The sequence below is a fragment of the Bidens hawaiensis genome, unplaced genomic scaffold (assembly GCF_021521415.1).
Source record: "Bidens hawaiensis isolate Kalapana, Puna unplaced genomic scaffold, B.hawaiensis_p1.1 tig00002839_1, whole genome shotgun sequence".
NCBI lineage: Eukaryota > Viridiplantae > Streptophyta > Magnoliopsida > Asterales > Asteraceae > Bidens > Bidens hawaiensis.
The window spans coordinates 1,763,162-1,787,733 of record NW_027491153.1 but is presented as its reverse complement, the minus strand read 5'-3'; the positions used below and the strand labels follow the sequence as shown (position 1 = coordinate 1,787,733).

The following is a 24,572-nucleotide window of genomic DNA, read 5'->3' as shown; positions in this document are numbered from 1 at the left end:
TCCGCAAACTATATTGGTGTAACCCTTTCTCTTGTATCGACTTGTTCCGACCCTAATCCAGTTTTACACATGTCTCGGGCTTGCCTGACTTTACATGTTGCCGGTTCTAACTGGCAGTCACGTAACTTGTAAACTTTTTAAAGCAAAAAAATAGTATAGCAGTACGATATTCAATTTAAAGAGAATAAAATACTCATTTTATGGTGATTTTTTATATATAAAATATTAACGTGTGAAAAAGTTAGGGTCGTTAAAAGTCATGGGTATTGTGCAATGGTATAGTAGGAGGCATTTCAGTTGAGAGGGAAAGATAGGTTGGGTCATCAAACTAACACTTGATGTAGATACATTTGGCGTAAAGATGTGTGCTTTGGATGTGCAAGGAACAAATTATAAGAAACACAAGCATGAAAGCAAAATGGGGTAAAAATAGGAACTTTAAAAAAGCAGTAACAAAAAACTTAAAAAATATATGAGTAAGTTGTTGACATGTACCTCTGAGTGAGGCTATTTTTTTAACATGGCCATATTGGTTCGTACTCCGTAGCAGAGAGCCCATCATACTAATTGTAATATACAAAATTCGAAAACCCTGAAATAATAAATATCAAATCTTTATGTCAGACTCCACCACCACCTGTCGTCTGCCACAACCACCGTCTACCACCACCGTCCACCACCACCACCGTTCAGCAACACCGTCCACTACCATCATCCACTGCCACTGTTCGTACACCAACACCCACTGCCACCGTTCATACACTTCGTACACCAACACCCACTGCCACCGTTCATACCCCACCACCTATTGATTTAGCAGTCTACAAACGTTAAGAAACAAACAGTCTTCTTGCAAATTACAGAGGTTTGGTCTGACTTTTCTTCTACAGATATCTATAGATGTAGTATGCAGACTACAGACATTGTACTTATGAAAAAACAAGCAGCACCGTAAAAATAATTAAAAAAAAAACTAAACTAAACTCCTTCATATTCTCAGACTATAACCCTAACGATTGAAAATTAAGAAGTACCTGGCGTCTACCACCACCCACCATCATCTCCACCACCACCACCATCGTCCATCTCCACCACCACCTATCGTCCGCCAAAACCACCATCTACCTCCACCACCTATTGCCACTGCTCGTACATCATCACCACCCACTGCCACCATTCGTACACCACCACCTGTTGATTTAGCAATCTTTAGACATTTAGAAACAAACAGTTTTCTTCTTGCAAACTGCAGATGTTTGGTCATTGTTATGATGTGGTCGTATGGTTTAAAATAAATTAAAGTTATTTATTTTAAGATAAGCATGCGGAGATGTACATGAGAGATGGCCTATGACTAAAACTAAAAGCATGGTCATAGTTATAGCATAGGTGTGGTAACAACCCCTCATGTGAATTGATTCAGTCTGGGCATCGAATAACATTCCGTTGTAGTTTAATTGGAGCCTTTGATTGTATAATGACAGCCATTGATTGCACAATGATGTGAGTAGGGAGGATGTTAATAACATTAAATTGATTAGTTTCCTCTCCTTGTAACAGTCGGGCGGCTTGATTGGAGGCTACAATTCAGCAATTGTGAGGGTTTTAATTGTTTTGCCTCCATATATTAGTCAAACCCTAAAACAGTTGTGACCGAATCGATTTAAGGTCATTGTTATTGTTATTAATTTAAGAGTGAAAAAACATAAAACTTAAAACAAACTGGTGTTGTGAATGATATAGTTATTGTAGTCATAAGTTTTTAAACATTGGTGTGGTTATTGAACATCATAAGTATTATGCTGTTTATTTTTGTATTTTATGTAACATAAAATCAACGTGAATTATTTTGTTTTTCTTGTTGATCGACCTTACACTGTGCCATTTTTATTTGTTCTAGGTTTTTGGACACTGCAAGAAAAAAGACATTTTTTAATGCCCGAGAATAAATTAGACCCTCGTAACTTGTTTAAGTTGATCAGGAGTGATAACTAATCAATATGACCCTATTCAAAAAGAACTTTCCTCATACATGCATGTCAACAACTTACTCTTACGAGTTCATTTTATGAAAAGAAAGACAAAGAAAAGAGAGTTTTCTCTTCTTATCTTTTCTTTTGGTATCTTCTATTTTTTTTTTCAAATCTTTTCAATTTTGAAAAATACAAATTCTCTTATTTTATTCATCATTTTCTCTCCCCTCCCTCCTTTTTTCTTTTAATGAAACTCGGAAACATCCGTTTTATTCGGTAACACACAACTATACACCAAATGTATATACATCAACTGTTACTACATAATTTGGTGACCCCCAACCAACATAATTTGATGACCCCCAACCTATCTTACCCTTCTAACTAAAATTGCCTCTCCTACTTTTCCGTTGCATAATACTGACTTTCTTGGTGGGATCTAATACTAATGGTTTACTTCAACGAGTCTGATGATGAGAAGGATGATCTCTTTGAAATTTGTTGTACACTTTCCAATTATGGCGGAGAAGTTTTAATGTAAGTACACAACATGTTTCTTAACTTCTACTTTGCATATGCATTGTTTCATTGCATCCATTTGTTGTTTTTACAACTTCCCACATGCGTGATGGCCCATATATGAGATGTTTCCATCTCACAATGCAAACAGGTTTCGAGACTTCAAAGATGTAGTTTGAAAAGCTAATGGGTTAATAGGGTCATTATTGCTAGCATGGTAGTTTTGGAATTTTTATAATATTGATAAAAGGGTATATCAATCAAAATTGCACTTAAAACATGTCAAGACATCATATTTTGTTGAAAATTGGCAGCAAACAGATTGATTGCAGATTACGTACGTGTCATTATTTGGATATGTAGCTGCTACGGGTAATTCAGGCAACGGTGGGACGTAGCCGTGTCGATATTTGGATATGTAGCTGCTACGGGTAATTTAGGCAACGGTGGGCCGAAACTATGAAAAGGTCACATGGGTACTCTCTCAGGACTGCGTTACAGGCTCGCATTTGGGTGAAAGGAGAGTGAGATTGCGAATTCTAACAGAAAAGCATGCGGTATGCGGCGGAGTTGTATGGCGTATTTTTTACTTGGCCAATTGGACCAGTCAAACCAGATTCAAGAAACGGATAATTTATAAATACTGATAATTGTTAGCTTAGAGCCTTAGATAATACCATAAACTTTATTTAGAGTATAACTAAATGAATTTATCACCCACGCTTGACAAAGCATGTCAAATGCATTAACATGCTTATATAACCTTTGACATGTTAAATTTAAAAATTTAACTAAAAAGATAACGGGTTAAACCAGGTCAAGAGACATCTATGAATCCATGACCAATGTGGAAAAAATATATTGGAAACTAATGCATGCATTTTAAATATATCTAAGTATATATGAATACTTTTTAAGCAGTGGCGGATCTTGAACATATAGTATGGATGGGCCGAAATCACGAGTCCTAATATTTTTTCCCTATTTCTAAGTTTCGGGTCGGCAATCCGGTTCGAGTTGGGTCGAATAATAATTCCAAATTCTAGCCTACCAAATGGAAAAAAATAAATATACAAAATTGTAAAATGCAAATTGCCGAACCTAGCCTTCGCTTGCTTCTGTTGATTGTTTCGATTAATAAGTTTCACACCTCACAAGTCAGTATGTCACACAACGGCCAATGCACAACGGAAATTCCATTTGTTGTTGTGTTCGAACATCGACCATATGGTAGAGTTGGATTTTGGGCTTAATGTTTGTTTGTTTTTTGTTTAAAATTTATTTGGGCTTGGGCTTGATTTTGGCCTTATGGAGTTGTATTTTTTATCATTTCTTTATCTTTAGGTTTATTTCGTAAATGATTTCTCATTCTTTAGCTTTAAACAAACTTTATTTTAAAAAAAAGTTGAAGTTGGTCCAGACTCAAATAATATGGATGGGCGAACTCAAATAATTTGGCTGGGCCAGACTCAATATATATAATTTTTTGTTTTGATTTTTCGTGAAAAATACACTACCGGGCCAAAAACGTGGTGGGGCCGTGGCCCGGTTTGGCCCGAGAGAAGATCCGTCAGTGTTTTTATGTATGTATCCAAATAAGAAATTAAAAGGAAAAACAAGGAAATGACGTTTTGTAGTGGAAAAGCATCGGTCGCTAGGGTTCGATTTGTTAAAGCAAAAAAGTGTCAAACTGCATAGTTTCCTCAAGTAATTGCCTTCCAATTAATTTAATTATCATAAAACAAAATATGCATACATCAAAAAATAAAAATAATAAAACTTCTATTGTAAGTTTAAATGATTGGTCGACAACAATGTAACATTGATGGCCACTTACGTATGATCAATAATATAACTTCAGCTCACATATAACTTTCTCGTCCTCGTCCAAAAAGTTTGAAAAGACTTGGTTTAATTTCATCTATGTTCTTCATTGATGACATAAATGTTTGTGGGGGTCCAACCTGTAATTTGATCATTAGCCATAGGCCTATAACGCTAAGTTGGATCTGTTCAAAGAGAAAATCAATAGCTATTAGAGCAAGGAACAAATGGTGAGTAACGGGTCAAACAAATCAAGGTCTTAATATGCAGTTTCTTAATAATGGCCGTAAAAGGGTTTTGGTGTTACGGTTGACTCCTGACCCATAGACTTATTTCTTTTAAGCTATTATTGATTATAAAGATAATGTATGTTGAGGCCGCATAATTGGTTCATTTGAATTAATTTTGAGCAGCATACCTCCTTTAACCTGAAATCAGTTATTCTAATGATCGAGACGTGTGTAAAGTAGTTTTACTTACACGAGTGGTTTTAACAGAAAGAGTGGCCTTAATAAAATAAGCAGGCTTACAGACTAACAGAAACAATCGAGCATACAATTAAACGAATATAGTTTTCTTGTTCATGTTCGTTAACTAAGAAAATGAACATGTTTGTAATGGAGAAAACTTAGCCTCACTACAAGATCTTTGCAAAGGCAGTCCCAGAAGTCCAAGATATGGTTGCCCGAGAAGACCTGGGACCATAACCGCTTGTATGAACAACATGCATGTTAAAGATGACTGGTATCATCCAACTGGTTATACATCCAATCCTCGACATTTTGAGTAGACAACACATGGTTATATGTATTGCACCTGCAAAAGTTATGATAAAAAGTTGAAGATTTGAAGTACATATATGATATAAAATCCATTACTCTATTCCTAAATTAGTTATGCATATGGATTTATATACAACTTCAACACCACTATTCTACTTATAACATATTATTTTTGTATTTTTAGGTAAATGTGAGGGCATACCTTAAATGAGACAAATGCACCACAACCAAGACATGACTTGTTGTAGCCATCAATGTAATTTGATAATAGGTAAAAAAAAGATCCGACTCAAGAAAAACCTTAAACCTTAAAAGTTAGTCGAACAAAGTGTATTGTTTTTAGCATGTCATTTTACCCTCCCTAGAGCCAATAGTATTAAAATAACCAGCAAAACAACATCCACTGAATGCCCCATATGAAGCATTCATTCTTCACCTCTAACCTAAATATCATACCATATAAAAAAAACAATGATAAAAAAAGAATACATTTGGCGAGAGAAGTCCAATTTAAAATCTGTTCCTCAATCCTTCCGATCACTTCACTCAAAATGACATGGAAAAAATATATTGTATACAATTAAAAAAATAAAAGAATGATCTATTTTTGTTTCAAGGCGTGCAGTTTAGGATGCACACAAAAGCAGTTCATGACTTTTAAGTTGTTTCACCTGTTTGACCCGTTTTATGTTCTATTATATACACTTGGTAAAAATAAAATGTATACATTAACATCCTAGAAAAAAAACCAAAAAGAAAGCTTTTAATTTGGTAAAACCTAACAAGCAAATAGAGTTAAGTTTTCACATTTACTGAAATCTAACAAATAACAAACACTCCCTTGCTATTCATCTTCTTTACCAATAACTAACAAAAACCATAAAGTAGTCGTTACAATGCACAATTCAAACTGTGTTTATAGACATAACAAATTATTCAAGCATAATTGCATTAGAAAAAAAAACAATTTGTAAGCTCATATAAAAAACGATGACGCTCAATCGAATACTTGATATCAATCAAGTAAAAAAAAATGCTTAAAAGGTAACTGTTGATTTGAAATATAACATCAACTTTGGGACCATAAGCTTTCAATTGAGCATAGTATACCCAGAATTCACAAGGCAAAGGACTATTAACAAGCATTCTGACATTAATAAATGTTAACTACACAACACATAATTACTTGCAACATCCCTAAAATGGCTTCAAAATCACTTACAATAATTTGAAATATAAATATAATTAACCTGTTCATTAGTCACCTGGAAAAGAATGAATGATTGAGGGATTGTATGTGACGTTGTGCCAGATTCAAATTATCAGTAAATTCTATCACTTACATACCTTGAGAAAGCGTTGAATCATTAGTATTTGGATACGAAAAGAATGAGCCACCACTTAAAAATGAATGTAAACCAAGCATCCCAACAGTTAGCTGCAATATCAATGAAGATTTCAGACTATATTAAAAAATATATGAAAAAAATGACAGCAAAATATATACACAGTAAGACATTCGAGTTCAAGTATAGTGTTATTCGAATAGCAAAGAAGAGGAAATTGAGATGCAATTGGAAAGTTTACCTGAGCAATAACGTTGAATTCGGAAGATTTTGAACTTGAACAGGAGGGTTGATGAGGTTGACATTAAAACATCATGAAGGGGCACTTTTACCCATAAAGTTCTTAGATAATCTTCGTCTCAATTTGATCTCACCCCTTCCATTAACCCTAATAACCTCCTAATCCGAATCACATATTATGTCTATATATATACACATAGGGTGAGGGATGAGGGTCTCAAGGGTCGTCGGTGCCTAATGATTGCGAACACTAAAATTTGGCCTTTATTATCATTCAATTTCAATTGATGCATGCAATTGTCCCTTCAATTGATGTTTTTATATTAAACATCACATTCAATTCATCCTTCAATACCATTTAATTGTTCATTGATGAGATTATCCGTTCAGTTTATACTTTCATGTGAAACATCACATAATTTCTGACATTCAATGATGTGCTTCTTTAATCCCAAAAGGATTGAAAAGTAATTTTAGAATAGGCAAAGCTTCATGAAATTGGACGATACGTTTAAAGAACTAAATGGTGCAACGACAAATTACTTTTTCTACCCAATTATGAAATGACGTTTGTATCTTCATGCTCTAAGTGAAATGACTATTTCGTCCATCACTTATGCTTAATAATATAATAACTAGCAAAAGTGCTCGCGCATTGCTGCGGGTTCGCGCAAATTATCCCCTCGTAATGGTTTGCAGTGTCTGGTATATTGCGTAAAAGGTTATCAAGACATGCTGCCGCATGTGCATATGGTTTGTTGGATTTTTTATGTGGGGGTGCGCACTAAAATAATGGCCTATGCATATATATTGGATGTATCGTGTTTTGTAAAATATTTGTTAAGGAAGTAGGTTTATGGGTTTAGTGATTGTTAAGCAACATACAAGATTGAATGCGTCCTAACGGGTTGGTGATGGCCGCAATCTCATATAGTGTTGGTGTGCCATTAATCAAATCATGTTTAACAATGTTAGAACTAATATGAGGTTAAAAAGCCGTCCAAAGCAATATACATGGTGTGAGAAGTCCAATGATAGAAAAATAATATATAACGTGCAAATAATGCAACATAACTAACCTCACAATTCATGCATGTTTTATTTTCAATCTTAACATAAACCACCCGGCGTACATTAAAAATGGGAAGAAAGTGACATCATATAGCCGGTGCAACAACACTTTCCAAGTACATGGCACCTACACCACCATCAAGTGAGTTGACGCTGTGGAAATAACGAAGGGGTCTCATATCAGTATCGATTTCATAAAGTGTCCGTGACTTACTCATGACAAACCACTTCCCATTTGTCATGTAGTGTGTGATTGAGCACCACAAACGCTCTGGAATAGAAGGGATGGGAGGAGGGGTGAAGAGATTGATCCAATGGTCTTGTCTTAGGATCCATAGCAGGAGCGTCCGATTCCGTAGGCCATTTGTAACAATCATGTAAAGATCATCTTAAATAGTAAGCATGTTAGTTTTGAGAACAACAGATGTTTGGACTGGTGGAAACAGTAGCTCTGTCACATGCCCAGAGAAGACAAAGACATCGAATGCAATGATGACATTTTTACCTTGTATCATGGGTTGGGTAATTATGTAGTACATGGTCGTACCACACTGAGTCCCGATGGACCAACAGAATTTGCGATCTAGGTACTCTACTTTTGCTAGGAATGGTATTTCCGTCCAAGATGCTAGTAAATGGGAGTATACATGGGCTTCAAAGGCATTTGATTTTTGGATCACGTGCATGACTTTGTAGTCTTTAAAATGGTCCTTGAACAAAGCAACTGTGTCTATGGAGTCTACAAATATGCCTTGGCCAGTAGAGTTTGATAATGTCTTGTAAGCAGTAGTGGTTGGATTCCACAAGAACAATTCATGTGTTTCATGTACCCAAGCACATAAGAGGCCATCCATGTGTGAGAGGATGGCAATGCATGTAATATCCGGGTAGTATGGGCATGTAATGGGTTTACCTGGGCCGTATTCACCAGTTGTGAAGTCAATTGGATGAACAGTTCCAATGAGGCGATTGATCACAAGTGTTTTTTGGTTAATCGGAAGAAGTGATCGATACGAATGGAGCTTTTCAAAATTTCGGGTTGATAGTAGGTCGTGCCATTCCTTGCATGCAACCTTAAACCGGCCAACAACTTTTGCCGGTAGTCTTGTGAGTATCTCAAGAACAACTGTGTCTAGAGACATCGTAAACACGAGGTGGGAGGCTTTCATGGAGCCTTGAACCAGCATATCTAAGTAGGATAAGAAACCAATTTATCATTTTTGGAGTGGTCTGCTACAAGTTATATGAATGAAATTGGGTAAAGAAAGGTCATGCAATAAAGAAATACTAAATAAAAAGAGGTTGGATGATCAAACGTGCAGTATTCACACCAAAAATTAATATCGATAACACCAAACAAATTGCAAACAAGAAATGAATCTTGACTTTCGCTTCGATGTCTAAAAACGATTTCAACAAACTAAATTTAGCTATGTTATAAATTGAAGCTTAGACGGGCATCTTTTTCTCGGCAATTTCATGTTGGATTGCCCATGTGGATTTCATAACAAAGTACATAACTCTGTTATTGAAAATTTCACTTTTACATTGATGGTCCTTTGTTCCTAGTTAATATTCGTTTCCGGTTCCAACTATTTTCAGACCCATGGTTTTAATAAGTACTTGTATAATTTAATTTTCTCATGGTCGCGCTTCACATGTAAAAGGGTATATTCATTTAAATATTGTAAGTACATCCAAATAGCATTAGATCATGTTCGTCATGGCAATTAATAAGCTTTAATGGGTTTTTAATAACATTCAATTAATAGTAGGCTTTTATGATAATAAATGGATAGTGGAGTATGATACCCAATAATAAACTTATAAACATACATATTTTTAATATTATAATAAATTTGTCAGGTTGGTTTTTTGTTGATTACCTTCCAACTAAGGCACATGCATATTTATAATTATCTAAAGTAGTTTTAGTTTTTAAATCGAAGAGTCAACGAATATTTTGTACCCCTATGAGGTAGTTGTTGCGGGTTCATGCAAAATTCTTTAAAGTTAACTCCTTTATCATTCACATGTTGCTCAACATATTTTCCATCAAAATCATAATAATAAGTGACTTTAACGCCATCTTTAACATACCCAACAAAAGTCAAAGTCAACGACCATGGGTTATCCAAATACTTAGTTTGACAAAAAGGGTCAACAATAGGATCAAGAAATGCCAATCCAATTGCATGCTTCATTAAACCAAGTAAAACATATAAAACCAAAAAGAACTAAAAACAAATAAGGAGAATTATGGAGTTTCTAGACTCTCTCGTCGTCGTTTTGAATAGTGTATAGAGAGCATAATAAGTAGAGAAAATGGAGATTGTTATTTATTGTATGTATGCATGTATATCTAATACAAGCACAAGAAGCCACTATATATAGGCTAACAAATTTAATATAAAATTAATGACACATGAGAGTTAAGAATGGATAGTCACCATAATAATAATAATAACACATTTAAGCCATAGCCTTTTGTTTTCTAAAGGATTGAAGAGTAATCTCACAAAAAGTGAAGCTTCATGATGTTGTACCAAAAGCTTTAAGAATTGATGGATACTTTTCACGTAGCTTCTTTCTAAACTCACATCTAAATGTTGCCCTAGTTATTTACACTTTTGTCACAGGTCATGCATGGATATCTGACTATGGCTGTTCAAATATAGAAGAAGAGTTTCAGTGGTTAATCAAGTGAGCAATATAAACCATTAATCCTCATGCAACTTATGATTAATATATATTTAATACAACTTAAAATTTTGGAACTTTTTAATTGTTATTGTGTAATCAGGTACTCACCATCGCATAATGTTAGGAGACGATGGGAGCAATCTAATGATCTCTCTCGTCAATATCCTCACACCTTATTGTTGAAAGCCGATCACGATGACAGGGTTGTGCCCTTGCACACCTTGGAATTATTGGCGGTACGCATTTCATTTTCGTGTATATATGGTTGTTGGGATAATATATAGGTAACCAACTTTGGTAAAAAAAATATATATATAAGAACAAGAAGCCACTATAAATAGGCTCACAAAGTTAATAGAAACATAATGAAACATGAGAGTTAAGAATGTGGATAGTCAGTATAATAATAATAATAACAACAACATATTTAAACAATATCCTTTTGTTCCCCAAGATAATAACAAGCTCGTGAATTAATTCGTGAAAGGTCTTTTCATTTTCAAAATAGGTACGAATTTCGTCACCGTTTTTATTTTCTTAAATTCAACTTACACTATTCATTTTATGAACCAATACCTTACTCTCAATGTTGCTTTCATTTAACCTCATTCTTAAAGTTGATTAAAATATACCATGTGTAAATGATAAATTTAATAACCTTACAATAAAAACCTTTTTTTCCTTCTCTTTCTAACTACCGAATTATTAGCTTATAATAATGTACTAATTTATACCCTTTAAACTTAATCATCTAACCTTAATGTTCTTCACAGGTTTTTACGGTGCAACTCGTGTACACCACATTGTAAACCGTAGGAGAACCAACCAAAAATTTATTGATTATATTTTTTATTTTATTTTTTAGTTGTTGACGCCCAATATCAATATGCTTTTCACAGACACTCCTTTTTAAATTTAACAACATAAACAGAAACATTATTTTTTCGTACAAAAACATCAAAACATTCTAATTTCTACACAACATTTGCTCCCCCAAATGAGAACCAACAATAACCAGTCCACCCTTCTGAATCCAAAGTCGGACCTTGCTTTACGTTAGTTGTCCTTGTCGTTGTCGTTTTGAATAGTGTATAAAGAGCATAATAAGTAGAGAAAATGGAGTTTGTTATTCATTGGTATGCATTCATGTATACACAAGAAGCCACTATATATAGGCTAACAAAGTTAATAGAAACATAATAGCATATGAGAGTTAAGAATGTGGATAGTTACCATAATAATAATAATAACATATTTAAACCATAGCCTTTTGTTTTCTAAAGGATCGAAGAGTAATCTCATAAAAAGTGAAGCTTTATGATGTTGTACCAAAAGTTTACATTGACAAATTACTTTTCTTGCCCTATTATGAAATGCCGGTTTTACCCTTGCCATGCAATTATGAAATTACTTTTGTGCCATCACTCCTCCTTTATATATAAATATAGATATAGATTAAGTATTATTTAACAAAAATATTGAAGCGTAAATTTGTTATTTTGGGCTCACTGTCTTTCAGGTCCAAATAACTACGTCTACCGAATAGGGCCGAACCAATCCAAAAATCCAAACGACTTTCATAGACATAAAACTGAAATTTCTGTATGAAGTTTGAACCCAAAACCAGATGGATAACATATTAAAGTGGGATCAAATATTGCGTGTTGAAGTCAACAAAGGGAGTGGCAGGGAAACCCCACACGTCCACCACCAAAAGAAAGTCCATAAGTATAATCCGCCCTTGAAATAATACATGCTTTTCCTCTTCTTTGATCAGTCTGTTCATAATTAATCCAAACTCGGTAGGTATATCTACAACTATCATTCTATTCACTGTAAGTTTAGCTATTAGATGAACTCCAGTTATGTATTTAACATCTTCGATTTTTGTCAACGTCTGGTCGATATAATCATGTTTACATAATGATCTTACTACTTACTAGTAAAACTTTCATCTGTACAGTTTACTTGATCATCAGACAATAGAAAATTAACTACCCTGTTTACAGGTTTAATATGGTGTTTATTATGCAACTAATTTTGGTCAAACAGAACGTTAGAGCATAAAAATGTTGTTTAGTATAAAGTATTTCAGAAGTGGTTTTGTTAGTGATAATTGCATGATATTTAAGTCATTTGGATTATGTGTTTTAGGGAAAAGCTAAGTGAACAAGATAACTTCGTATTTGCTGCAAGTATCTATTCGAAATGATGTTAAATGCAATCACCAAAGCCGAGCAGCCTGCATGCCGCTGCTTTTCAATGTCTGAGCTCAGTTCAGCAACGGATAACTTTGATGAAAAATGGTGCATTGGCCACAGGGGGTTTGGTAAGGTGTACAAAGGAAAGGTTTGCGATGGACCAACTAATTTTCTCTATGCCATTAAGAGGTTGCATTTTGATTCTCATCAAGGCTGAGTTTTGGGTTGAAGTAAAGATGCTTTCAAGGCTGCGCCATTGTAACATCGTGCCATTGATTGGTTATTGCAACGAGGGGAACGAGATGGCTCTTGTTTATGAGTACATGCCTAACGGAACCCTTTATGATCATATTCACAAGAAAGGTACAAATCTGACTTGGTCTCAACGGCTCAAGATTTGCATAGGAGCTGCACGTGGTTTGGATTACCTGCACACGGGTACTGGCACACGACAAGGAGTCATACATCGTGACGTGAAAAGCTCCAACATTTTGTTGGATCAGAATTACGATGCCAAGATTGCAGACTTCGGATTGGCTAAAATAGGACCGACAAATCAGGCATGTACATACGTTAGCACCACAGTCAAAGGCACCTTTGGGTATATGGATCCAAATTATTTCTACACTGGTAGACTGACAAGAAAATCCGATGTTTATGCCTTTGGGGTCGTATTGGTTGAGGTGTTGTCTGGAAGGCCTGCTTTGGACGAGAGTCTGGAAGAGGGTTTAGCTATGTGGGCTCAAGACCTGATCGAACGAGGAAAACCCACTCAGATTATTAGTTCTAGTTTGAGGGACCACATTTCAAAGAGTTCTTTGAAGGAATTCTCTAGTATTGCAGCTCGATGCTTGCTTAGTCTTCCAAATCAGCGACCAACAATGACTGAGGTCATAGGAAGTCTTGTCCGGGCATTGTCATTTCAAGAAACAAAGGCCTCTTCAACGCAAGGATCAGGAATCAACATCATGCAAGTATGGTCATTCATTAATTCACTTAAAGGCCATTTTGAACATGGAAGCCCGGGACGTGGCCCAGAAGGTTGGGGAGACATACTTGCCCTGACATCAGTAAATGATGATGTTGATTTAGGAACAGGACTAAGAAGATTTACTCTCGGAGATCTTGCCTGGGCAACCAACAACTTCTCTAATGACCAGAAGTTATGCGAGGGAGAATTCAGATGCATCTATAAGGGCTACTTACTGAACGATATATTATGGTAGTTGCTGAGAAAATTTCACAGGGTTTTAAACTTAGAAAGCAAGAGTGCATGACTGTAATGAAGATCATCAGTAGATTATGGCACCAAAACTTGCTGAAACTCGTTGGTTGGTGCCATGATAAAACTCAGTTGTTGCTAGTGTACGAGTTTATGCCAAATGGCAGCCTTGATTATCATCTATTCCGTGAAGAGGGTTTCCTTAATTGGGATGTCAGGTACAGAATCGCTACAGATTTAGCCTTGGCATTGCTATATCTCCATGCTGAGTGGGAACAATGTGTGCTGCATAGGGATATTAAAGCAAGCAGCATCATGCTTGATTTAGATTTTATCGTAAAGCTTGGATACTTTGGATTGGCTGGACTCATGGACCACAAAAGGGATCTAAAAACCACAGGTGTAGCCGGAACTCTAGGCTATATGGCTCCTGAGTATGCAATGACCGGGAGAGCTAGCACAGAGTCAGATGTGTATAGCTTTGGGGTGGTTGCATTAGAGATAGCTTGCGGAAAAAGGGCAACAGATAAAGTTGACCCGAACTCAGACTTTGGGTTGGTTGAGTGGGTTTGGGGTTTACATGCAAAATCTGAGCTGCTTTCTGGTGTGGATCAGAAGTTGAACAATGAATTCAACGCAAAAGAAGTCAAGCGTTTGATGATGGTGGGGTTATGGTGTTCACACCCTGAGCCTAGTCTGAGGCCGTCTATCCGTCAAGCAGTTAAGGTGCTCATGCTCGAAGCTGCGCTCCCAATTCTTCCAACGAATATGCCGGTGCCCAGCTATTTCTCTGAATAAGTACCATCGATTAATGCTACTTTTAATCAATCATAATTGTTGAACATTAATATATATTCTAGGTTCTTATCATATTTTGTGTATTATGTTAAAGATTGCTTGATTTGTGACCTGTTGTATTTATACAGAAGATGAAAAACTGACTGATAAACTGAATAGCATCTCATTGAATTAAATCAAATGATTATGGAGCTTAGATATAGGGGGGGTTACAAAGATAAAGAGTTAGCATCATCTATCTGAATAGCATTTAAATACTTGATAATTATAATTACTAGATAATGACAACTATCAAAATATAACCAATTATATAAATTGGCTAACATGCACCTGTAAGCTGAATGGGTCTTCAACGTGAAGCTTGGAGCGAAGATAATCGAACTTGTTGTGGATAATCCTATAGTAAATAAGTCTTCGCTCTGAAGATGAAGACTGGTACGTACATAAATAACCTGTAGTCTCGGTGCAAGTAGCTTGTCTAGTATAAAATGGAGATAAATCTCTATAATGATACAAACAAGACACCTGCGTGAATGCATTCACAGAAGAAAGGTCTCTCTCATTTCTGGTGTTACATTCGACAACTTACATTACTAATGGACCGGTGGCTGTTCCAACCAATTTGCACGAAACCCAGTTCCCTTACAAGCGCACAACTAGTTGAATCCTAAAACAAATATTAAGATTATATTTTAAATTTTATTTACAATATTCGAAGTAAATAGACACGTCAACCCAACTCGACCTATTGAGGCTACTTCGGCCCGCACTACAAAATTACTCATTCTGACTCGTTGGCATTGACATGAACAAAATATTGCACGTATTGTCCGATTACCAGACCCGCCTACTTACCACGTCTACTAGCGAAGGACAGTACTGAAGTTAAAACGACAAGAATATATTTATAACATGGTCTTAAAAGGCATGTTTCTTTAAAAATTAACCTTTCCAGCACAATTAACACAGGTTGAGTTCTAGAAGGTGCTTCACATAGCATGCTTTCACCAAGAACGAAAAACCTTGTGCCACCATACCATTTACACTATATGCCCATTCGAATCGTAAGAAGAACACGCAACGGGCGTCAGTTGCTGCAACAACCATCAGTACCAGACTAGCAGATATTCAGAACCAGAAGGTTGCGATCCCAACAAAATATAAAATCATTTTATAGACATACAAATACCACAAAGTTATCAAAAAATTACTCATTGCGCCACTAGAAAAAAACACATTTGGTTGATGTTTACTGCTTAAGAAATTTAGTCATTGTAGTTTTAACTTTATTAGCTTGATTATAGGGTTTTGATTAGGGGTGTCAACCCTGGTGGGTTGCGGGCTATATGTTCAACCCGAACATGACCCATATTTTTATTCGGGTCAAAAACATCAGCTCTAACCAGCACACTTAAAATCATTTAACCGAGCACGACCCATTTAACCATCAATTAGGCTTGATGGTGGTGGTCGTTCTTGTGGCTTAATTACTACAATACTACCACCGGTGGCCCAGTGGCGTTTCTTAAACATTTTCTTTTCATTGGGATTTGATAAGATATTATCAACTTATCTGCAGATTTTTCGGTTTTGTTCTGTTAAAACTTATAACTCGACTTATAGTTTTTTCGGTTTGATTTGGTTATAGCTAAAGTGATAATCTAGCCCATATAACCTAAAAAATCAATATTAATATATCCAAGATGTTCATAGCCTAGTTTGTAGCTTGTTACGCGTGGAAACCTATCCTATAGTATAGTAACTGAACCATTATGTTCACCTCTAGATATCGTTTGATTTTCATATTTGCTCTTATATTTATTGTTAACCTTATAGTTATATAATGCCTAATGTATACAAAAGATTGTCTCAGCATGATCAAATGTCTTTTCTGTATTACTGTATACACAATTTGAAAAAATGAGTTCAGATGCGTATATTCTAGTTAGAAGGTTCCTAGTTTGACCACAAAAGTCAAAAGTCAAATTGTATACCAATTTTACTTTGATACATGTTTTTCTAAAATCCAATAGGCACTCATTTTAACAACCACAAGCTACAAATCATCCAAATAATAGATGTTATTAATCATGAACATTGTTTACAAATTTCCAGCAGCAATCTTTCAAATCCTAAAAATCATACAACATATATAATATGATTCAAAACACGTATTTATCGCTTAAAAGCATTACTTGCTACTAACAAAAAACAAAATTGCATATAGGTTACACGAGTACCTTTAAAATAAATAAATCTCAACTAACTTGAACCCAAATACTGCATTGTTAAACTTCTTTGTTTAACAAGCTGGTGAAGATCTTGAACGATTTTGAAAACGGAATCAGGCCTTGCGAGACTCAATGCATTTTGTGACATGGCTTTGAGCTCATGTGCTTTTGGACCAAACCATTGACCAACAATATTTGCAATCTCTTTTGGTGACTTTGAAAATTTTCCACACCCATTTTCAACCACATATGGCACATTCCCAACTTCCTGCAAAATGAATAAAATAGTTATGTGTAAATAATTAAAAATATATATTTAGTACAAATATAATGTGCTTTGGTTTTTCATAAAACGATTTAGAAGGTTATACACGTTTGAATACATTCTTGTTCTACCATTATTAACACCAGATGACTAAAGATAGTAACACTAGCAGAATTAAAAAAAAAGTCAACTTTTGATAACAAAATTACCTGCCCAGCAATGAAACCGTTTAGAATTATGGGGAGTCCTCGGATCATAGCTTCTGCAATGGTTCCCGGACCAGCCTACAAGACACAAATAAATAAAACTAAATAAGTATTCATTAGACAATGTTCTTAGCCGATATTATTAGAATATATTTAGAAGATATATTATTTGTATTATTGGTATTTATCTTATGTAATTATAGGGTGATTATGTTTCCTCATTAGAGATAGGTATCATTGTATTCTCTCCCTATATAAAGGGATTATTGTTATCAATGAAAGGCAATCAATCTATTCTCCATAAACGCTTCTATGGTATCAGAGCGTTTCCACGGGTAAGGTCCACATTTCCCGTCATGTCACCTTTGACGAGCACACATTCCCTTACACCATCTCTACACCAACATCCCGCTACTCATTCCTTGATGATGCCATACCCCCCGGGTTCATTTTCAGTCCACCAGCATCTCCCACAGCCTACCCACAAACTCAGCCCTCACAGCAGCCCCACAGCAGCCCCACCCAGCAGCCCTCACCGCAGCCCCCAGTCCTATATACATATGCTCGTCGTCCTAAACCTTCACAACAGCCCAATACCGCTCCGTCCCATCCAAACCCCACCCCCACGCCGTCCCCTGCCACCACAACCGTACCCCTCCAACCTACAAACACACACCCCATGACCACCCGCTCCAAAGCCCACTGTACCTTTGTTACCACCACGATCTCCCCGGTCCCCACCTCTTATGCCAAAGCCTTTGCCGACCCTAATTGGATGTCTGCCATGCAGGCTGAGTTTAGTGCTTTACAGGTTAATGAGACATGGGAACTCGTCCCTAGACCGGCCGATCGGCCAGTTATCCGGTGCCTGTGGCTTTTTCGCCATAAGTTTAAATCTGACGGGTCCCTTGAGCGTTACAAAGCTCGGCTAGTGGCTAATGGTAAGTCACAAACTGCGGGACTTGACTGTGACGATACCTTCAGTCCGGTGGTCAAACCGGCAACTATACGCACCGTTCTCTCTATTGCTATCTCTCGTTCTTGGCCAGTACATCAGTTAGATGTCAAGAACGCCTTTTTGCATGGCAACTTAAATGAGACTGTCTTTATGCATCAACCACCAGGATTTGTGGATCGGCGTTATCCTAATTTTGTATGCAGGTTGAAAAAGTCTCTTTATGGACTTAAACAGGCGCCTCGGGCTTGGTATACCAGATTTGCCACATTTTTAGTATCGCAAGGTTTTCTCAGCAGCACGTGCGACAATTCTTTGTTCATTTTTTCAAGGGGATCTCAAACCGCCTATCTTCTTTTGTATGTTGATGATATTGTGTTAACTGCCTCGACCAATGACCTACTACAGGATATCATTCGTATGCTATCACGGGAATTCTCGATGACCGATTTGGGTCCGCTATCTCATTTTTTGGGGATCAGGGTCACACAACAATCTGACGGGTTCTTCTTGGATCAATCGCAATATGTGAAGGACATTCTCTCTCGTGCATCTATGTCTTCTTGTAAACCATGTACCACCCCTGTTGACTTGTCTTCCAAGCTTAGTGCTTCGGATGGGTTACTATTTGCTAATCCTACTTTATATCGAAGTCTTGCAGGCGCTTTACAATATTTGACGTTTACTCGTCCCGACATTTCTTATGCGGTTCAGCAACTTTGCTTGTTTATGCACGAACCTCGTGATCCCCATTTTGCGTTCTTAAAACGCATCTTGCGGTATCTACAAGGCACTGTTGACTATGGTATTCGATTACGTAAATCTACCATCACTTCTTTGGTTGCTTACTCAGATGCTGATTGGGGAGGTTGTCCAGACTCCCGTCGTTCTACTAGTGGGTACTGTGTTTTCCTTGGGGATAATTTAATCTCTTGGTCCTCCAAGCGCCAACCTACAATATCACGTTCTAGTGCAGAGGCGGAATATAGGGGTGTTGCTAATGCGGTTGCGGAGGCGACTTGGTTACGCAACTTGTTGCTGGAATTACATCTCCCGCTCCGTCGGGCTACGGTGGTCTACTGCGACAACGTTTCAGCTGTTTACATGTCCGATAACCCGGTTCAACATCAACGAACGAAGCACATAGAAATTGACATTCACTTTGTTCGGGAAAAAGTTCATGTTGGGGATATTCGCGTTCTTCATGTCCCCTCTCCATTGCAATATGCGGATATTTTCACCAAGGGCTTGTCACGCCAATTGTTTCAGTTTTTTCGTTCCAGCTTGAACGTCTGTCCTACGCCCGTTCAAACTGCGGGGGAGTCTTAGCCGATATTATTAGAATATATTTAGAAGATATATTATTTGTATTATTGGTATTTATCTTATGTAATTATAGGGTGATTATGTTTCCTCATTAGAGATAGGTATCATTGTATTCTCTCCCTATATAAAGGGATTATTGTTATCAATGAAAGGCAATCAATCTATTCTCCATAAACGCTTCTAAATGTGAGATTCAAACAAGTCATATTTTAACTTCAAAATTAGCAAGAATCTATCTTTTGTCTACAAAGAACTGAATACTGTATTGTTGGACACATGGATTCTTTCAATTGACTATTTTAGAGATTTAAAAACTACTAAAAATCGATATGAAATTATTTTTCTTAAGTTACCAAGTTGAAATCTTGCAATAATCAAGAGTGTCTAATTAATTACCTTGGTAATAATACAATCACAAGCGCCCATGCATTCTTCCATCTTAGTAACAAACCCCTTCACCTGAAATTAATTAATAATCTTTAAACTATAATCACTCATTTTCTAACACAATCCAAATAAATGTATGACAAAAAAACAACTTTAAAAATAATAAATAACCCATAAGGAGTTAAATAATAGGTAACCCATGCTAAATATGAGGATAATGATGAAATGATGAAGATGATGGGATATTCACCTGAACAGGAATCTTCCACTCGGCAGAAAGCAACTTATTGACAAGATTTTTGTTGCGTCCACAAATTACAAGAATCTGACCGATTGGCTCGCCAAGATTCTCATCATATAATGCATTTCCGAGTGCCTTGGCGGTAGCCTCGATGGGCCCCATCCCCTCCCCACCACCCATCAGTAACACGGTAGGTAGATCCTCATCCATACCAAGCTCCTTCCTCAATTCAACCTATGTAACACACAATAATTAGTTTGACTTAAAAAGTCAAAGCATGCACTATTCCCAGCCTTGCCTCGGTTAAGCTCAAATTGCAGTTAATGTTTTGTTTGGCTAGTTGTTAACTTTGTAAGATATAGAGATTTTGTATGCGTATTGACGCCTGACTGCATAGTAATCAATAATTTTCATTTTTCACTGATAATCTTGATCGTCAAAATTGTTGATGTTATGTTTGAACTTTGAACCAACCAAAAAGAGCTAAAATTTCAAGACTATAATGAAAGATATACAAATCTACACGCAAGTTGTGAATTAAGGTTGAGACTTGTGATTTAAGTAATTAGGAATTTGACTTTTGAGATATGGAGAAATTGAAATATTCAAAAACAAATTGCAGAAAATAAACGGGTTGACTTGAGTTATGTTTTATCTGTAACAAGTCAAACAGGTAAAACAAAAAAATAATAATAAAAATAAAGAAAAATTCTAAATAGGGGAATGGTTCAAATGGGTCAAGCATGTCGAAAGTCACCCAAAGTGCATTTTCTACATAAAACCACCTAATTCACTTTATTCAAATAATATAATGTAATCACATTTGAGACTCACTATATATACAGAGTTTAAACTTTAGAACAGAAAGTGTTTTGGTCAACCCGCCCCGTGTTGACCAAAACCCCTTTAGGGTCGTTACCAACCTTGGGCCGAACGGGCTTAACAAAAGAGGGTCGAACAGGGAGTCCATAAACTTTTATCTGAGGAGATTGGAGGCCCGCTTTTGAGGCCCGTTTTGCCACCTCTTCTGTAGGGCAATAGCATCTTGTCACAAGTTTATGAAACCTATCACACACAACTAAGATCAGCACAATCTCAACACTCGAAACAGCATGTTAACTTAAAATTTGGGACGTTAAACAAACCATGTAGGATGGCACGTGCTTAGATCTGTAACGACTGTAGTAAACACAATCTTGTCCAGAAGACCCCTTGACCTCAAGATACGAAGAGGTACATGTTGCATTAAAGGATGTACACTGATGATAATATCGGGCTGGTACTTCATTAGACCTCTTGCAACTTCTCTGCCACCATACATATGAATGATAACCAGTTAGGAATGACGGTTAAATCAGTTATGATGATAATAATCAAACATCTAGACAATAAAGTGTTATTCGGTTTGGACCCAGTTACTTGAAGACATGTGTTACCTATACGATATATAATACACCAAACAAGGGCAAATTAAGACACTTGATTTTAAGAGTTTTGCAAACACTAATGCATAAAGTACATGTGTAATTAAGGGTAAACTTATCTTTTAAACACAATTCACCCAACTTACAAGCTTGCCCCCTCATCTTTAACCATATCATATTTTTAGTTTCAACTTTAAACCAACTTCTCACCCACGATTTTTAAACGACAATAAGTTTTCTATACATTAATATTTTTGTAAAAATATTGCACCATAAAAATGAGTATTTCATTCTCTTTAATTTGAGTATAATATTATTATAATTTTTTCAATTGATAAAATTAATATGTTACGTAGGGGTGTTCGATGCCGATTTTGATTGTTTTTAAACGAAAACTAAACCATTGAAAATTTAAACCAAACTGTTTTTAACGGCTTGGTTCTGGTTTGGTTTAACACTTTAAGCTTTGATAATAGAATTTGCTTAAAATGATTATTAATTTAACCGTATTTTCAATTCAAGCTAAGTCAAAATATGATACTTGAAAGGATAAAGGAAGTAAAAAAAACGACTGAAAGTAAAAAACTCAACCGTGAAACCAAACCGATGACCAGTTTAAACAGTTTCAAGGTTTTAAACCGAACCATGAACACTCATAATTATTACGTGATTAATAGAGTCCGCATTCAAAGACCCGCTGCATCGCGCGGGCACCCGTCTAGTGAGGTTAATAAAGATTGATAAATGGGAAGTTTTGGACCGGCCGTGTATCTCTTTATGAAAGCCCATTTATGTTTTCTTGTAGGCTTTGTTTGTAAACCTAGTTAGGTTCTATTTAAACACATCATGTACATATAATTCTCTAATCACGAGAGCAATAATAAAATAACATGGTTGCAGCTCGTGTGGACGTAGGCCAGCTTATAGAGCGAACCACATGAATCCTCGTGTTCTTACTTTTCTGCAGTTTGTTTGTGTGCGTTTGCAACCCGATCCTAACAAAAACAACAAAAAGTTAACTAATTTAGAATCTTTACCGCGCTATAAACGTAGAAGTTGCTGCAAAATTCGATTGGTGAACCACACGAGGCGCAGACGCATAATACGTCATCCTCCATAAAGAACCATGTTTAACCAAAAAGTTATAACTTCTTGGCAACTGATTAAATGGCCACGGAGTATGATCGGCCCATAAATCAGTCACAGACACCTACAAACACAAATTCAATCAAATCCCGATACAATCACACCAACCCAAACATCAAAACTCAACAAACCAACCTCATATTCATCACCGAACTTCTCATTGAAAGCCCACTTAATCGCTTCAGCCGAAGCCCTATGACCACCACCAGTATCACTCATCAAAATCAAAACTTTCTTCTTCTTATTCCCCACTAAACCACCATCCAATGCCAATGTTCCATCCTCCAAACCGCCACCGTTTTGCTCTCCGAACCCACACTCACTCTCCGAATAAACCCGACCCGAATCGAACCCAAGCGGAATCCTATCACAATGGAAGCTAACAAACCTATTAAACTCATTAAACAGCTTATTCAAACTAGACCCACTTCCGGTTCCCGAAGAACTCAAAGAACCCACAATGTTTAACGACTTCTTTCGCCCGGAAGCCGAAAAAGCCCCAATCTTTTTATCTGATTTGACAAAATTAGGGAGAATTGAAGGATACCCATCTGAATTGAGTCGATGGGTGTTGGAATTGAATGCGAAGGTGGCTAACTTGGATAGTAAATTGATGGTCTTAGTGGTTTCTAAGGTGACAGATGACGATGAAGAAGATGACTGCATCGTTGGTTTCGACAAATTGGTGTAATTGTTAGTAATTAAGTCATTGACAGGAGAATTGAGAAAGATGGGTTTGTGGCCACATAGAGATGGAGTGAATTGGAATATGGAAATAATATTCGAGGGATTTTGGAAGTTAAATAGTGTGTTGGAATGAATGTAGGCGGAACAAGGAAAGAGAGAGTGAAATGAAATGAAATGAAATCAATGGGTTAATAATTAGCTACCACAAAATTGGTGACGGTGGGGTGTTGGTGCTCAGGTTTGTTGTTTGGTGTTTGTTTGGTTAATTAAGCGTTTGTATTTGGATTTATTTGGTTTGGCTAAAGTAACAAGTTTGAGTTTTAAGAAAAAGAAAGGTAACAAATTTAAGTTTCGTGCTTTCGGTTTTATAACGAGTTTAGGTATAACTTGTTAATTTCATTTTAAATGACGATTTTGTCCCTTTCTAAACTGAAGTTAGCCTTAAGCCCTTAATACCCAAAGTCATTACAAATTGAATGTACGAAACCAAAATTTGTTACTTTGCCCAAACCACGTGAAATATTGGTGTTACTATAATTTAGGGTGGGATTCAAGGGCAGGATCATATGTGATGGGGAAATACATATAAATATGATAGATTGGCACACATATTTTAACGTAAGAAATTGCAAATGTATAATGTCCAGATATAATTACATACCATGTTTCACCAGCACGTAACAAATTATATAATCATGTAACATATACTTTGTAATTGCATATCGCATATAAATAATCTCGTATCATATTTTATAAGCGTAAAACATCCATATGTTAGCGTAACGGATTGCACACAATCTCGTAGTACTACTCACCAATTATATAATCGCGCAATGGTTTAAAGAATCGTTAATAATTATACATGCATGCCATTTTTAGCAATGGTTATATTATCATTCTAGTTGAACTAGTTTAGCATTATAGACGTATTGCTATGTCTATATCAAACTTACTTGCAACACATGTTCTCGACACACATATTTTCGACGCAAAGGTACAATCGATTGTGGTTTTTGGGTTCTGTC

The 24,572-nt window shown here is 36.3% G+C and overlaps 1 protein-coding gene and 1 pseudogene across 2 annotated transcripts; one reads left to right on the top strand and one right to left on the bottom strand.

The window, feature by feature from the left end:
- Positions 1 to 12,225: 12,225 nt before the first annotated feature.
- Positions 12,226 to 13,887, top strand: LOC143621347 (putative receptor-like protein kinase At5g39000 pseudogene; annotated as a pseudogene). The gene is made up of 2 exons (XR_013151498.1): positions 12,226 to 12,293; positions 12,613 to 13,887. The product of XR_013151498.1 is annotated as a putative receptor-like protein kinase At5g39000 pseudogene (transcript).
- Positions 13,888 to 16,680: 2,793 nt separating this feature from the next.
- On the bottom strand, positions 16,681 to 23,748 carry LOC143621382 (monogalactosyldiacylglycerol synthase, chloroplastic-like). Its single transcript, XM_077092820.1, has 8 exons — positions 22,996 to 23,748; positions 22,752 to 22,924; positions 21,436 to 21,597; positions 21,214 to 21,355; positions 20,300 to 20,524; positions 20,059 to 20,121; positions 17,385 to 17,459; positions 16,681 to 17,178 (listed from the first exon to the last, which is right to left on the bottom strand). Exons 1-8 carry the CDS (start codon positions 23,524 to 23,526, stop codon positions 16,942 to 16,944), a joined length of 1,608 nt encoding a protein of 535 aa, XP_076948935.1. The 5' UTR covers positions 23,527 to 23,748; the 3' UTR covers positions 16,681 to 16,941.
- Positions 23,749 to 24,572: the final 824 nt, after the last annotated feature.